The 15,217-nt window shown below is 38.6% G+C and overlaps 3 protein-coding genes across 3 annotated transcripts; all 3 read right to left on the reverse strand.

Moving 5' to 3' along the window:
* Positions 1-1,182: 1,182 nt before the first annotated feature.
* On the reverse strand, positions 1,183-4,107 carry LOC117239627 (venom carboxylesterase-6-like). The gene is made up of 8 exons (XM_033505350.1): positions 3,897-4,107; positions 3,502-3,802; positions 3,082-3,279; positions 2,821-2,996; positions 2,583-2,742; positions 2,171-2,509; positions 1,898-2,021; positions 1,183-1,812 (listed from the first exon to the last, which is right to left on the reverse strand). Exons 1-8 carry the CDS (start codon positions 4,089-4,091, stop codon positions 1,752-1,754), a joined length of 1,554 nt encoding a protein of 517 aa, XP_033361241.1. The 5' UTR covers positions 4,092-4,107; the 3' UTR covers positions 1,183-1,751.
* Positions 4,108-6,879: 2,772 nt separating this feature from the next.
* On the reverse strand, positions 6,880-7,770 carry LOC117239628 (venom carboxylesterase-6-like). Its single transcript, XM_033505351.1, has 3 exons — positions 7,480-7,770; positions 7,098-7,395; positions 6,880-7,022 (listed from the first exon to the last, which is right to left on the reverse strand). The coding sequence occupies exons 1-3, from the start codon at positions 7,678-7,680 to the stop codon at positions 6,880-6,882; spliced, it is 642 nt and encodes a 213-aa protein (XP_033361242.1). The 5' UTR covers positions 7,681-7,770.
* Positions 7,771-12,093: 4,323 nt separating this feature from the next.
* LOC117239629 (venom carboxylesterase-6-like) lies at positions 12,094-14,941 on the reverse strand. The gene is made up of 8 exons (XM_033505352.1): positions 14,725-14,941; positions 14,266-14,563; positions 14,002-14,199; positions 13,542-13,720; positions 13,172-13,337; positions 12,769-13,089; positions 12,342-12,465; positions 12,094-12,253 (listed from the first exon to the last, which is right to left on the reverse strand). Exons 1-8 carry the CDS (start codon positions 14,923-14,925, stop codon positions 12,094-12,096), a joined length of 1,647 nt encoding a protein of 548 aa, XP_033361243.1. The 5' UTR covers positions 14,926-14,941.
* Positions 14,942-15,217: the final 276 nt, after the last annotated feature.

Genomic DNA, 15,217 nt, shown 5'->3' on the forward strand with positions numbered 1-15,217 from the left:
GATTAAACGTGAACACGTTTCTCGCGTACGAACCAATCGTAATTTCAGTACTTACGCGCAATCGAATCGGCTCTTTTTTAAGCTAACGATTTTAGGAATTAGTCGAGCCTAGTATTTATCTTAATATCCACTCATAGCGATAGTATATTATACGGGCTAAGATGCAACAAGGTCGTAATTTGAATCGTCGAATAGTGTTACCGACTAATGTTTTAGGATTGTAGGTAGAACCACATAGAACCCTATACTAAATTCAAAATTACACAATAAAAACAAATGACGAACTATGACTAATCTATTTCATTTATTAAGTAGACAATTAAATGACTTTTTAATAATTAGAAATTAGATTATTATTAATCATCATCTAATATTATTAAATAAAAAGCTAAAAATACAAATTAGTACTTTAATATATTAAAAAACAGAGGGATTTTAACATATGTAAATATAAATTTTTATTCCATGTATTACATACATATACATACATGGCCATGACAATGGGTCCTTATGTGGTCATATTTCTATCGATTCCTTCGTCTCAGCACCATCATTACTGACTAATGAATACTGTCGACTACTGATAAGTTTCACAATCTCATTATATGGTGGCTCGTACTATACCGAAGGTAAAACAAGTATCGAGTTGTTACAACGGTACGTTTATATGATATAGATGTGTAACTGTAACGTAAGATATATTAATTATGATGAACACATAGGATGCATGTAATTAATTAACGACTGCGTGCTCAGCGTTGGTAAAAATCTTCCCCGTCGTGTCACAATCGATCAATCCGTCGCGGCTGACGAACGTGTTCTTTGACAACGCAAACGAGCCACGCATCTTTATACATATTATATATATAAATATAGATATATATAAATATAAATACATGATATTTATACACAGAATGACCAATTTTTATCTGGTGCCAATAATCTTCTAGCGCGAACGTTTACCGCGTTGCGATAGTTCTTCGATTATAGAAATCGATTTTCAATGGAAGCCGAATTGTAGATTAGAATTGATCATGCTGTGAATAGCGAGACGAATATTAACTATGCACAGTACGCGAATATACTCAAGATGCTCGTGATAAATTTCTCGGATATTTCTTCTTTCTGTTTTCTCTTCTTTCATTTCGTTCGTTCGTTTACTTTCTTCCTGCATCCTCTATCTGTTTCATTTTTGTAATCAATTACGAACGACCACGATGACAGTTATCCCCATTATTATCAGCATAATTATCCATTATTCGCCACGTGTAATAATATGTGATACATAAAGAAACGAGCGAGCCGAAGGTATCTCGGTGGTTCTGACTGTATGGAAGTAGGTTAGATTTGACAGTACGTGCTAGTATAAAGTGTCCTTTTATATAGAATAAACGATTTTGTATGTCTAATTTCGATCTACTCTCTGATTCTCACTACCTTCCCTTACAAGGGGATATTAATGGTTCGAGTTAAAGAATATTTGAATAAAACGTTATTCAAAAATGATACAACATAATTGGTTGTATGTAGTAATTATTAAAAAATTTGCTGATTTATTTCACACACCTGGTTAATAGTTTTGCTAAAAATAAACAGCCAGGAAATAGCAGCTAAGTTCAGTTACTTCTTCTTTGTTACTCCTGCCCACTTATTTTGTTTTCATTAAAATCGATCGTATTCCAGAAGTTTATGTTCGCGAAGTCGTTACTAGTTTCCATCTTTATGTTTCGCGGATTAGCTATATGAAGATATTAAAATTCTTTTTCATTAGGATCTAATGTTTGCCATTGAACATTGCCGGCACGTGGTTTACTGTATTTTGAAATTTGTATTAAGGATATATTTAAACAGCAAATCGAGATAATTAAAGAAAAAGTAAAAATTTAAAGTAACATACCCCTCTATAGCAAATGACGTGTAAAAATCGAGCAATATTTGTTGCATTTCCAAGTCATTCGGCCTCGAAACGTTTGAAATTCTAGTATCAAGCACAAGAAATGCATCATCTCCATGGCTTACCCCTAATCCATCCGGTAAATTTAAGAGAAAACTATTAACTTAATAAATACTAGTAAGGTTTAAGCTCAGAAATATATAGTATAATAATATGAAGTTTTAATAATACTAAATTTTACTAATACCATAATCTCGAGATTATAAAGTAACTTACCAAAGTTCTTGGTAGAACCACCACTCACAATTTCACTAAAACTATGCATAGATCTGTAACTGTAGTAATAAGTCCACACCGGACTTTTATTAATTTTCGCGTGCAAAATGACAGCTTTCTGCAAATCAACGCCGAACATCCGATCACCTATCATATGTGTCACCGACAATGATGTGTTACTGTCAATAGGTTTAGATCCCAAATAATACTTCCTAATTTTTTCCGCAACCTCTTTATGTTGATTAAGAGGAAGAGTATCGTTATAGTCAAGCAAATATGGTGCAATATTATCCCAGTCATCGTTCAACTGCTTCAACAGTTGATCATTACCAACAAATGCTACTCGAACAAAACTATGTATTTTACATGGCAGTACACATAGAATTAATACTATTATTGCATAAAATCAGACCTGCAGAAATGAATAATCCTTCTTCGCTAACTACTCCAGAAATCCAGGGAGCATCGTATGCTTCGCCACTAACGATAATATCGATTGGCGAACGAGTGATAAAAGGGTTGGGTCCATATTTGTCAACAACTGGTCCAAAAGGTACATAAAGATTCTGTGACTAAGATTCGAAACTTATATGAAAATAAATATAATTGTAATTGTACAATATCAAGATGAAAAAATAGTAACAATTCACCAGTTCGCCAGTAACTTGCGATATAATTCGCGCAGGGCGAGTTTGGAGACAATCGATCATTTCTTTTGTATTGCGTGTTGGACATCCTAAGGTAGCTGCGAATCTTCTAGCCTTGTCAGGAGCATATTTTGTCTGTGCCCAAGGAGTGAGTGCCCCGCCACTTATCGATATTCCTCCTATATAAAAATATAAAATATACAATATAAAATAAATTTCTCTTGTATTAACTCAACAATAACATAAAGAAAAATAACCACATACTTTGGAAAAGACCAGTACTTAAGCGTGACAAATAATGATAATGGACGCTAGCAGCACCTGCACTCAAACCAAAAATAGTTATTTGGTTCGGATCGCCACCGAAATTTCTAATATGATTATACACCCAACGCAAAGCCACGTTCTGATCTTTCAATCCCATATTTCCAGGTACTATACTGTCACCGGTACTGAGAAAGCCTTAAACAAACATATTTTCTAGATCTTGTTATAAGTATAACGTGTAAATACCTTTAGCTTTTCGTGATCGAAAGGTCTACCAATTTGAGTAAACCAACAAAATCAATTAAAAATCAAGCGGCTTTTAAATTTATTAAATTAATTAAATCTTTTAAATTAGTTGTCAACTAGTACTATTAATACTAAATTTTTTGAATAAAACCTTTCCATTATTGTTTTTACCGAAGGATGCTAGACGATAATTGAACGTGACCAGGATAACATCACGGTCCATTACAAGCGTTTCGTTAACTTCGTTTCCGCTACCAAACTGATAAGCTCCTCCGTGAATCCAAAACATCACTGGTAACAAGGATTCATTGCCATTCCTAAACGGTCTATAAATATTCATATATAAGCAATCCTCACATCCCGTAACTTTGTCTCCATTTTGAGGAGTACATAATATAACATATTGGGCGCAAACAGAACCTTTCTCCACGGCGGGTAACTCATTTATCCATTCTTGCACGGGCTGCGGTGGCTGTAATTTCACAATATTCTATTTAAGTATTGCGTTTCGTTAATCAAAAGGATTTTAGTTTCTTGACATAATCTTCCACGATTGTTCTACGTAGTTTGAACCTAAGTTTTCCAACGGGCGGTTGCGCATAGGGAATACCTTCGTACGCCTCGTATTTCCTACCATGTCGAGAAACCTTATAATATCCGCGTATGTCCCCGAGAGACGTCCTGACTCTGGGTATCCGCTCATTCTGCCACGAAAAGTTCACAAATCCCAGCAGGAGCAAAGCGGTAACTGATAGTTCCATTGTGTTCCTTTTGAAGTTACGTACATATCTGATCGGTAGCAAGCGTTTATAACCTCCACACAACTGCCGATAAGCATATGAAAATGCACTTTTTAAATTAACGATATGTTTTTACCGATTTACCAATATGTAAAGCATGTACATGAATAAATGTATAAATAGTATAGTATAGTAGTATATTTCTAATATATAGTATATTTTTTACTAAAATATAGTATCAAAATGTATTATACATAAATTGAAGAATGATTGAGCAATTACCGATAAATGAAACATTGTTCTGCCGTGATGCACAAGCCAAGAAATAAATACCGCGGATACATAATCTTTCCTAAAGCGAGCATTTTCTCCTACTATCGCCATTTTTCCGGCTGACAATGCATTCGTTGGAGCCAAGTCGCAATTTTGATGTGAAACTTTCACCGGAATTCGGCTAAGTACCGTACAATACTATTGATGCAAGGTAAATATTTAGCGCTCGCATTCTGATGATAATATAAATACATCGGAAATATAAGAATTTTCGCTCTCTGTATTTGAAGTTGAGAAAACGAACATTCTATTCTAGCAAAAAATTGGAAAAAAGGCATAGCGAAATTATTGGGAAAAATTAAAACATTTCTTAATATACACATATACACTTAATTTCATATATATATATATATATATATATATATATATATATATATATATAGAAATTAAACACGAATAGCGTGAAATTTTTAAATCTTGGACATTTCCACTAAAAAAAAAAACGAAATATGAAGGAAATGATCCAACTACTCACTGCTAGAAAATATATATTAATTTAAATAAATTGCCTTGATTGGTTTTATTACCATTTAGATTATTCAATGCGTGCATTCTGTAGATAGCATATCTTCAAGATAACTTCCCAACATTTAATGAGTTATTCATACAATAGTTACGTTACAACTGCGCAATTAAATTCTAACAAAGAAATTAACATCACACTACTAAAGATTATACACATGAAGAGGCCCCTCTATTACTTAAACTTTTATAATAAATATCATTTTCCCGAAAATTGACTTCGTACGAAATATCTAAAAATTAGTTTTCTGTGCGAAAAGATATGGTTGATGAACAGATCTTCACAATTTAATCGTCGTAACAATAAACTAATTGCGATCTATTATCTTGTGCGAGGGATCTTAAACCAGATACATAATTTAGATTGACAATATCGCAGCAGAAAACCCAACATTAATTGTAAGATCTGCTTCATTGCTTCATGAAACATACATCAAATATAATTTCAGACATAACTAATGTTATTCTATAATTAGTATTTTTCACAATTTGGAGACATATTACTCTTTGTTACCTTTCTTTATATTAGTTTTTTCGATGCTAATACTAGTATGAATAAGCATTGAAAGCCAAAAAATATCGTACATTCATATTATCGTTCAAAGTCAATAGTACATATTCAAGGTAGCTTTAAGCATATGTAAGTGCTTAGGCTGTAGATGTCGCTGCCGGGAACGGCCGCTTTTCTTCTCACTTTTATATTGTGGAAGAAAAATCGGACTCCGGTTGCTGGGATTCGAACCCGGGTTCCGAACGTTCGTAACCCGGTGTCGACACCGACACCGACGCCGAGGCTGCCACTGTGGCCGCCGCCGCCTCTACCATCCGCGGCGGTGCTGACGGCGGCGACGACATGCGGAGTGACGAAATGAGGATCGGACCGGTCGACAAGCAAGCAACCGTGAAGGACGCGGAACCGACTCACGATCAGGAAGAGGAGGACGTCGCATACCTACGAAGAAGGGTGCGCTTTCTGGAGAGAGAGGTCAGTCATCTTCAAGAGACGTTGAAACGGCTGATCAAGGAATGCACGGAGAGGGCAGCCAAAGTTGACAACAACGACGGCGAAGGACAAGAGGTGGGGATCACCTCTACGAGGGGGACGAAAGAAAATGCTCCCCGGGCCCCAACGGGAACGATTATGGGTCCCCCTCCTCCACCTCCCCACACCCCTGGTCGGCATCGCGCCGTTTCCGCTGTCCCGACGGGACGGGGAGTAACACACAAGAGAACGGATAGGTTCGGTGATCCAGGACCTCGAGATCCACTAGAGGATCTCAAGATCCTGTTCCTCCGCAAGTTGGAAGAGTGTTGGCGAGAAATAATGCCAGGGGGAGCGATCCCCCGGCTACGGACGCTGGCGTCGCCGCAAGAACCGTACAAGCACGATTGCGGTCGGCGAGAGACACCTCGCGGTCGACCGTGGAGTCGTCGGCCGACGAGGCAGGATTTACTACCGTCATAGGAGGAGGAAGAGGGAGAGCGAGGCGAAAGAACAGGAAGCCCACGACGCAACCTCTTCCAACGGTCCATGCGCCGACCGAGGACGTAAGAGTCAAGGGACGGGTATCGTCGTCTTTTCCGTCGTCGACATTGCAAACAGGAGCCTAGGCGCCCGGGACGGCGACCGGAAGCGGCGGAACGAGGGCAAGGAGAGTGGTGGAGGTGGCCGCTCGGCCTCCGGTACGGCCCCGCACGGAAAGGGAATCCATGAGAGGAGCGGGCAGCGGCGATGGACCCGGAGCTATAGGGGCAGGAAAAAGACGTAACGCTAGTGGGCGAGACGCGCACAGCGAGAAAGTGCCGGGCCTTCCCCGACCCCCACGGTGTGCTGTGGTATCGCTCACCGTGAAGGACGGCTCGGGCTTCACGTACAGAGATGCGATATCAGTGGTGAAGAGGGAAGTCAAGCTCTCCGAACTCGACATCACGGAGTTAAGACCGAGGAGGGCGATCACGAGGACACTGCTATTCGAGATCTCAGTTCGAGATCGCCACCAAAATTACTAATATGATCATGCATCCAACGCAAAGCCTGGCTCTGATACTTCAGTCCCATATTTCCAGGTACTACACTGTCTCCTGTACTAAGGAAACCTTAAGCAAATACAGTAATTAGTTAAAATTTTTTTCTAATTACTTGCTAATTACTCTAATTATTAGCTACCGTACCGAATGGTCCTAAACAGTAATTAACCGCGGCAAACACAATATCACGGTCCATTAAGAGTGTTTCGTCTGCTTCGTTTTCGCTAGCAAACTGGAAGGCGCCTCCGTGAATCCAAAACATTACCGGTAACAAAATACGGCTGTCATTCCTAATAGACGCGTATATGTTAATATACAAACAATCCTCGCAACCCTTAACTTTGTCGTCGTGTGATTTAAAAACCATAACGTATTGTGTGCAAACTGAACTTTTATTTATAGCGGGTAGTTCGTCTTCCCACGGTTTTACAGGTTGAGGTGGCTAGAAGTTCGTAGTATATTATTATTATTTTATTACGTCATAGTGAATAAGATTTTATTTTCTTACAGACATTGTTCAACATACTTGGAACCTAAACTTTTTAAGTGGAGGTTGCGCATATAGGACGCCTTCGTAAGCTTCATATTTCCTGCCATGGCGAGATTCCCTATAGCAACCTCGAATTTTCCCCAGAGACGTATTGGCTATTAGAGGCTGCTCATCTTGATACAAAAAATTCACAAACGCTAAGAAAAGTGAAACGGTCGGTAGTTTTATCGTGTCCATTTTAAAACTGTTTTAAAACGCTCGGTGCGATGGTCAACCTTTTATTACCTTTGCCATAACTTCCGATAAGCATGTGTGAATGTTTTTTCAAACCAGTACTGTATTTTCTGTATCGGTTATTAAAAAAATACCGGAGATTCGAATACCCACCTTTGATGGCACGCTCGAGAATTGGCAGTCATTTTACGATTCCTTCTCGTCAACGATAGATCAAAACGAACAACTAACACCAGTCCAAAAATTCTATCACCTCCGATCAGCCTTGACTGGGAGGGCCGCGCGAAGTATAGAATCGCTAGCCATCACCGAGTCAAACTATGCAATCGCCGTTGACATACTTAAGGAAAAATTCGACTGCCACCGTCAAATCTGCATGCGCCACCTAGACTTGCTTTTCGACTATCCGAAAATAGTCAAGGAGACACCCGAAGCCATAGATGACTTCCTCGAGACGGTCAAAATAAATCTCCAAGCGTTAAAGAACCTCGGTGACCCAATCACATCCGACACCGTTCTTCTCAAATTACTTACATGGAAGCTACCCCCAGCCATCGTTCGCAAATGGCAATGCACCTTACCAGACAAGAAATTACCGTCATACAAGCACTTAATAAACTTCTTGCAAACACGGACGAACGGCGATAGAACAAGTTCAGCATTTACCGCTACGAAAAGGGCCGCCGAACCACCCAACCGTCAGCGACCGAGCGCGTCGCGAAGTCATGCTTTCACCGCGACGCTCAAGACGCCGGTATGTCCGGACTGTCGAGGACAACACGAACTGCGGTATTGTGACGTCTTTAAGGCGAAATCGCCCAGGGAGCGTCTCGACACAGCCAAACGGGCGTCGCTCTGTACGAATTGTTTAGGCAAGGGACACGCTCTCAATCAATGCTCCGCCGGGTCATGTCGCATCTGTAGACAGCGACACCATACTTACTCCCCCCGTTGAGAGGGTACCGATCAAAAGTTCTGTAAAGGTAGAGTTAATTGGAGCTGCCGCCCAACTCCATGTTGATTGTTGATGACCCGTATTCTGCTGGATGAGCTTGGCTTGATGGTAGGACGAGCTGCGTGGCACCTCGATCCAAGGTGCTCCTTGCGGTGTGAACCACAGCCGTCCGGATGATGCTGTCGTCCTCAGGGTGAACCTGGCGATGCGGCTGAAGGCCCGTTGCCTGGATGGCATGTTGTCTCCCTTGTAGTCTAGATCGCCGCCTTCCTCGTCGATGCCGAGCGATTTCCAGGTGAAATTCACGACCCAAGAAGTGTCGTGAATCTTGCTTCTGGAAGTGTCGTTAAACACCTCGGCCCAGGAAGTATCGTCGAAGGGAACGTCGGTGGGGCTTGGTGAAGATTCATCAAGCGCGGTGCGGAGGTTTGAGGTTGATTGGGAGGCTGGACTCCCCCCGATGACCCGCTCGAATCGCATTCTCTTAGTGATGATCCCCGGTGGAGAATGACTGTTGGATGTCGTGACTGTGACTTGCCTTGGTGTTGGAGAATATGTTGGCATTTTTGGAGCCGAGGGTGACTCCAGTGAGATGCCTGTGATACACGACTCGTTCGGTACGGCGCTCTGTGAACTCAGTAGAGAATCGTTGGGATCAGATAGAATGTTCTGTAACAAATTGTGGGAGATTAAGCTCGGAAGCGATTTGTCGTCTGGTGAGACCCTCTCTTTCTTCGGGTCCGAAGGCTCGTTGAAGCTTGTCAAATTCAAGGTGATTAGTAGCGTTAAATCCGATTGTTCAGTTCCTGCCGATGCTAATGTGGCTGTCGTCAGGCTGCGTTTAGGTGACGCGTTGCGAGTGTGATACGATGAGTTGCGAATGGGAAGAGTTTTCTGATTTAAGGCGCTCGGCCGCGTTGTATCAGATTGTTGAGATAATGAGGACGCGAACTTGGTTGTCATCAAGTCGCGTGTAGGTGACACGCTGCTAGTATTGTGCAATGAATTGCGCGTGACTCGCAGCGAGGTCGGCGTTCGAGTCGATGCGATCTTCTCCGTCGGCGGAGTTTGAATAGCGTTGCGTGTTTTGTTTAAGTCATTGTTACTTCCCTTATCCGTGGGCCCTTGTGGCAATGGCGAAGGTGGCGTCTTCGCATTATGTCCAGGAAAATGATTCTCCGGTGATTTAAGCGAAGCAGACTCGCGACCGGCAGCTGATTCATCGTTTGTCGATTGTGACGTCGTAGTTAGTCGTAGGTTGCTCAGTTGAATAATTACTCGGAGTGCTAGTCTCTCGTACTCGTCGGCTATTTCAAAGCCGCGCGCGGACTCCTCCTCGTCGATGCTTACGATTTCATTTTGAATGGCGCGGAGCTCCGTCTCGTATATTTCCAGACGATTTTTGATTTGAATTAGCTCGTTCTCTCGCGGACAGCCGGATTGTTCGATTTCATCCAGTTTTTTCGATAAGCGTGTAAAGTGGCCGATGCAATAACTCCGGCGTCGACGCAAGGCGGTAAGTTCGTTTCCGGTGGCCATTATTTGTTCGATAATTAAGAGTGGATGGTTATAACTTACTTCTGTTGAAGATTGTCCAGTTGCGGCAGGAGGTTGCGTGGTTGCGTTTTAACCACCGAATTATACCTCTTCAAGGGTGACGATCCTTGACGTTAGTGACTTCGCTGGGGGGGTAACGCTTCCGCTGCTGGTTATGTTGGATTCACGTGGCACTGTATGATAGTGGGTGTCACTGGTATGCGCTTTTCACTTGACGCGTGATGCGGCTTTGAGGATCGAATGATTCGACCGGTTACGTGTCCACACTTATCACTTGTCACTGAATCCAGCTCGAAGGACCAAATGTTACGACCGGATGGGTGACAAAACTATCCACTGCCACTGATTATCCGGCTCGAAGGACCAAATGCTTCGACCGGATGGGGACAAAACTGTCCACGGCCACTGATGATCCGGCTCGAAGGACCAAATGTAGTACTCTTGGAAGACGATGCTGTCTCGGAGGAGAGCGAAGGATGAGTGTGTCTAGCGCACGGGACCATCGGATTCGTTGGTGCCGATGTTATTTTGGAGAGTGAGGGAATAGGCTTCGTTTTTAATTGGTTAAACGAATGGTCTTGACCGCCCTCGAGAGAAAGTGGTTAGTGGGAGGAAAGTTGCAGCGTACGTGACAAAAACTGACTTTCCCTTGTTAAGCCGTGGTAGACAATAGTCTCTAGAAATTCCTCCGGACCAGATGTTTGTTTCGTTTGGAGGACCTTTTCTAGGAAATCTATGTGATTTATGGAAGGTCCTTGCAATCATGGAAGATACGCTGCGAGTATCCGAAGACATCTGGTTGCCATATTGCCCGCGGTGTGTGGCCTCGGCTAGGTAGAATGTTACGCGACGTAACAGCATTAAAAAAATATATCTTTAGTGTAGATAATATTTTACAATAAAATCTTGTTAGATTTCAACGTACTGCGTATAGATTCACTGAAAAATCATTGAACAGACATTTATAAATAACTTATGTACTATTTATTTTCCCAAACCTTTACAACGTAAAACATATCTAAAGGCCTCTCTTATAAGAGAAAAGATATATGGTTACAGAACTGAAACATTATTAGTATAAATTAATTATAATAAATCCATTACGAATTCGACTGAAACTTAAATCAAAAGACAAACCTACTTACATTGCAGATTGGTAATACTATAGGAGAAAATCAAACGAATAATTAAAATAGATAAAGCGATAGACGTAAGAGGTGAATAATTCGTGCATTCAACATAAAAATAAAGCTTCAATTTCAATTAAACCTATATCTTTCTCAACCTATCTCCATAACTGACATTACGTGACAAGCGTGTTTTTCTTTTTACATCTTCAAATGCAAAAGTTTAAAAAATACGAACTCTAAATGTTAGAATTTAAATGCGAGTAAACATTGGAAGACAACATATTATCAGGAAAGATTAGTATAATTGCGCATTACTGTAATCGGAAATATCCAGAAATCCAAGATAACGTACATGGAATATCCAAGAAGAGTATATAAAATATCCATTAGTTTCAAAACATCTTGCTTTATTTCATATTGATGCAGACCAATGTCAAATGTAATTTTTTCTCCTTGTAATTATCTTTGACTTTCCTAATTATAAATTAGAAGATTTAACAAATTAAACGGTAATATACATATGAATATTGGAAAAACTAATCTATTTTATTATGAAAATATGCATATTTTTCAGAATGATTCAATGTAAATATCTATAGGACTACTTCATTATTTAGAGTTATAAATATATTTGCACCACCATGTTTGTTTATAAAATAAAATTTATTAATAATGTATTAATATAAAACATGTTCTTTATGACTAAAAGATAAGACATTATACATACGTATATTTACTTTACTTCTTCTTTCACTAAAATTATTGAGGCAACCATTAATTTTCGTGAGATTTTATTGTATCCCAAAATTTCTTTTGCGCAAAATTTCCATTAGATTCCATTTTCACATTTTTTGCATCAGCTATGTGTAAATAATGAAGATTATCCTCGCCAGATTTTAATGACTGCCATTTAGCATCACCGACACGTGGTTTTCTAATATAATTATAAATTCTTTGTCAACGTGATATTCAAACAATAAAAATTAATCATACATAAATTGTATTTCCAATCTCACACATACCCTTCAATAGCAAAAGAAGTGTAAAAATCAATTAAAAGTTGCTGCATTGCTAGGTCCTCTGAATTTGTCATATTCGAAGCGTCTTTATTAATCACAAGATAAATATCGTCTCCATGGGCTACCCCTATTATTCATTCATTTTACATACATATATTACTCCACACATTTTTCTCCGCTGTTATAATAGAACTCTACTTATTTGAACTCGTTAAAGATATACAGCTCATATAATAAGAGTTCATTTCGGAGATATTTGTTCACAAACTTCTTCTTTATTAATTTATTACTTTTTGTTCACTGTAAGTCTACTGCTAATTTTCATAGAATAATATACTCTATTTATTAATATAAAAAAGCTGTTCCAATAAATGAAGTTCAGATAAATGAAGTTCTACTGTGATTATAGTAAATGGTGCAACAAAATTACCGAGTTTAGTTGTAAAGCTAAGGTCTTCTTTAATTTTGTATGTATAGTAATAACTCCACACTGGATTTTTGTTAACTTTCGCATGTAATTTAGCAGCTGTCGCCATGCCAACACCATATGATCGATCGCTGAGCATTTGTATCAGTGGTGCCACTGTATTACGGTCAATTTTTTTTGATCCCAAATAATATTTTCTGATTTCTTCCGCCACTTGTTTATGCTCGCAAAGCGAAATAGTATCGTTATAATTAATCAGGTATGGCGCGATATCGTCCCAATTATCATTTAGATATTTCAATAAATCATCGTCTTCAACAAAATCTGTGCAATTAAAACTCTTATTTCAATAATATTTTAATAATATTAATAATTTCAATAATATTATTGTTACACGAAATCAGACCTGCAGCTTGAAATATTCCATCTTCGCCAACGACTCCAGTAATCCAGGGAACATCTTGAACCTCACCTGAAGTGATAATTTCAATTGGAGAGCGACTAATGAAAAGACTCGATCCTTGCTTCTCCACAACTGGTCCAAAAGGACTAGCAGGATTGTTCAACCAAACCTACAAACAAATTTTGTGATAATAATATCACATCTATAATACTATTCGATTGCAAAACGCAAATTAAAAACTACAGAGAAAGAACATCACAACAATTTCTATAATATATGTACTTAATATAATATAAATACATAGTATCAAAAAAAGTTCAGTCGTAAACACGTTAAACAGATAAAACTTCAATCTTGAAACTATACAATTTACCAAAAGCTTGTCGACGTTTTGTGATATGAGTCGTGGTGGACGCTTTTTTAAACAAGCAATCATTTTACTGCTACTATCAGTTGGGCACCCCACTGCCGCTGCCAATTTTTTAGCTTTCTCTGAAGCTCGTTTTGTTTGTGCCCTAGGATTAAGTGCTGTACCACTTATAGATATACCTCCTATGTAGTAGAAATTGCGAGAAAAGATAAGTATCATACAGTGATATGAAAATTAAAGAGTAATACACTTATAAAGCATCTTTGGTCTGAATGAATAGCGTGCTGTTATGTATTGAACTACCACGCCAAAAATTTAAAAATTCAGCTATTCAAATTAAAGTTACTCTATCAAATCGAACAACCTCTTTATGAACATTTTTCTCAATAATTCAAAAAATAATAGTCTGTGTACGTTTAAGTTGAACATATTGTATACGTACATATATACTTAATAAACTTACTTTGGAATAGACCAGCACTTAAAGGTGACAGATAGTGATAATGAACGCTCATGCCTCCCGAACTGAAACCGATTAAAGTTACATCTTTCGGATTACCTCCAAAATTCTCAATATTGTCGGATACCCAGCGCAGTGCCATACTTTGATCCTTTAATCCCATATTTCCAGATACTACATTGTCTCCCGTACTAAGAAAACCTTAGGACGAAATACTGAATTTAATTTGAACCACAAAGAATATCTTTTATAATTTATTATTCTTACCGAAAGCTCCTACACGATAATTAAACGTAACCAATACAATACTTTTATCCATTAAATGACTCTCGTCTAGATCATTTCCAGTACCAAATTGGTAGGCTCCTCCATGAATCCAAAACATTACTGGTAATAAAGTCTTAGTATTGTTTCTAAGTGATACATAAATGTTCATGTACAAGCAATCTTCACAGCCTGAGACTGTATCTCCGTCTGCACCAGGCTTAGTACGATACTGTATACAAATGGAACCCTTTTTCTTTGCAGGTAATTCGTATTCCCATTTCTGCACTGGTTTGGGTGGCTGTAAATTCACGAAGTACTTAAAATATTGACAAATATTCTATTATGATATACACATATTTTATTATATTATATAAGTATATATTATATTATATAAAGTGCAGTTGAAAGTGTAGTATGTATTTTGATATTAATTTACATGAACGTTATCGTTGTACGTACTTCGAACCGAAGTTCTCCAATAGGAATTTCTGCATAGGGGATACCTTCGTAAGCCTCATATGTTTTTCCAGATCGAGACTCTTTATAATAACCACTGACGCTTCCTAAAACTGTTTTGGCTTTTGGAATTTGTTCATGTTGTAACGAGAGATTCGTAAATACGAGGAGGAAAAATATCACTGATAACTTTATTGTGCTCATTTTGATATTATACACAAGTAATTCGTCGTAATTTGAATATTCGTCTTTTATAGCATTTCTCACAACTTTTCAGCTGAATGTACATATACGCGCAAATATGTAATGTAAATATTCTTAATCTCGTGTTCGTTAATCAACTGTTGAAACAGTTGCCAAAAACGTTATATCGGACGTAAATATCTGTTTTCTTTTTATTTTTAAGATAGGAAACTTTACGTTTTGAAGAGTGAAGCATATGTTAAGGAAAATTTTAGTTTTAACTAATTATAAGATAGATATACACATTCTGTAT

Source organism: Bombus vosnesenskii, unplaced genomic scaffold (genome assembly GCF_011952255.1).
Source record: "Bombus vosnesenskii isolate JDL3184/JDL3185 unplaced genomic scaffold, Bvos_JDL3184-5_v1.1 scf7180000014105, whole genome shotgun sequence".
Taxonomy (NCBI): domain Eukaryota; kingdom Metazoa; phylum Arthropoda; class Insecta; order Hymenoptera; family Apidae; genus Bombus; species Bombus vosnesenskii.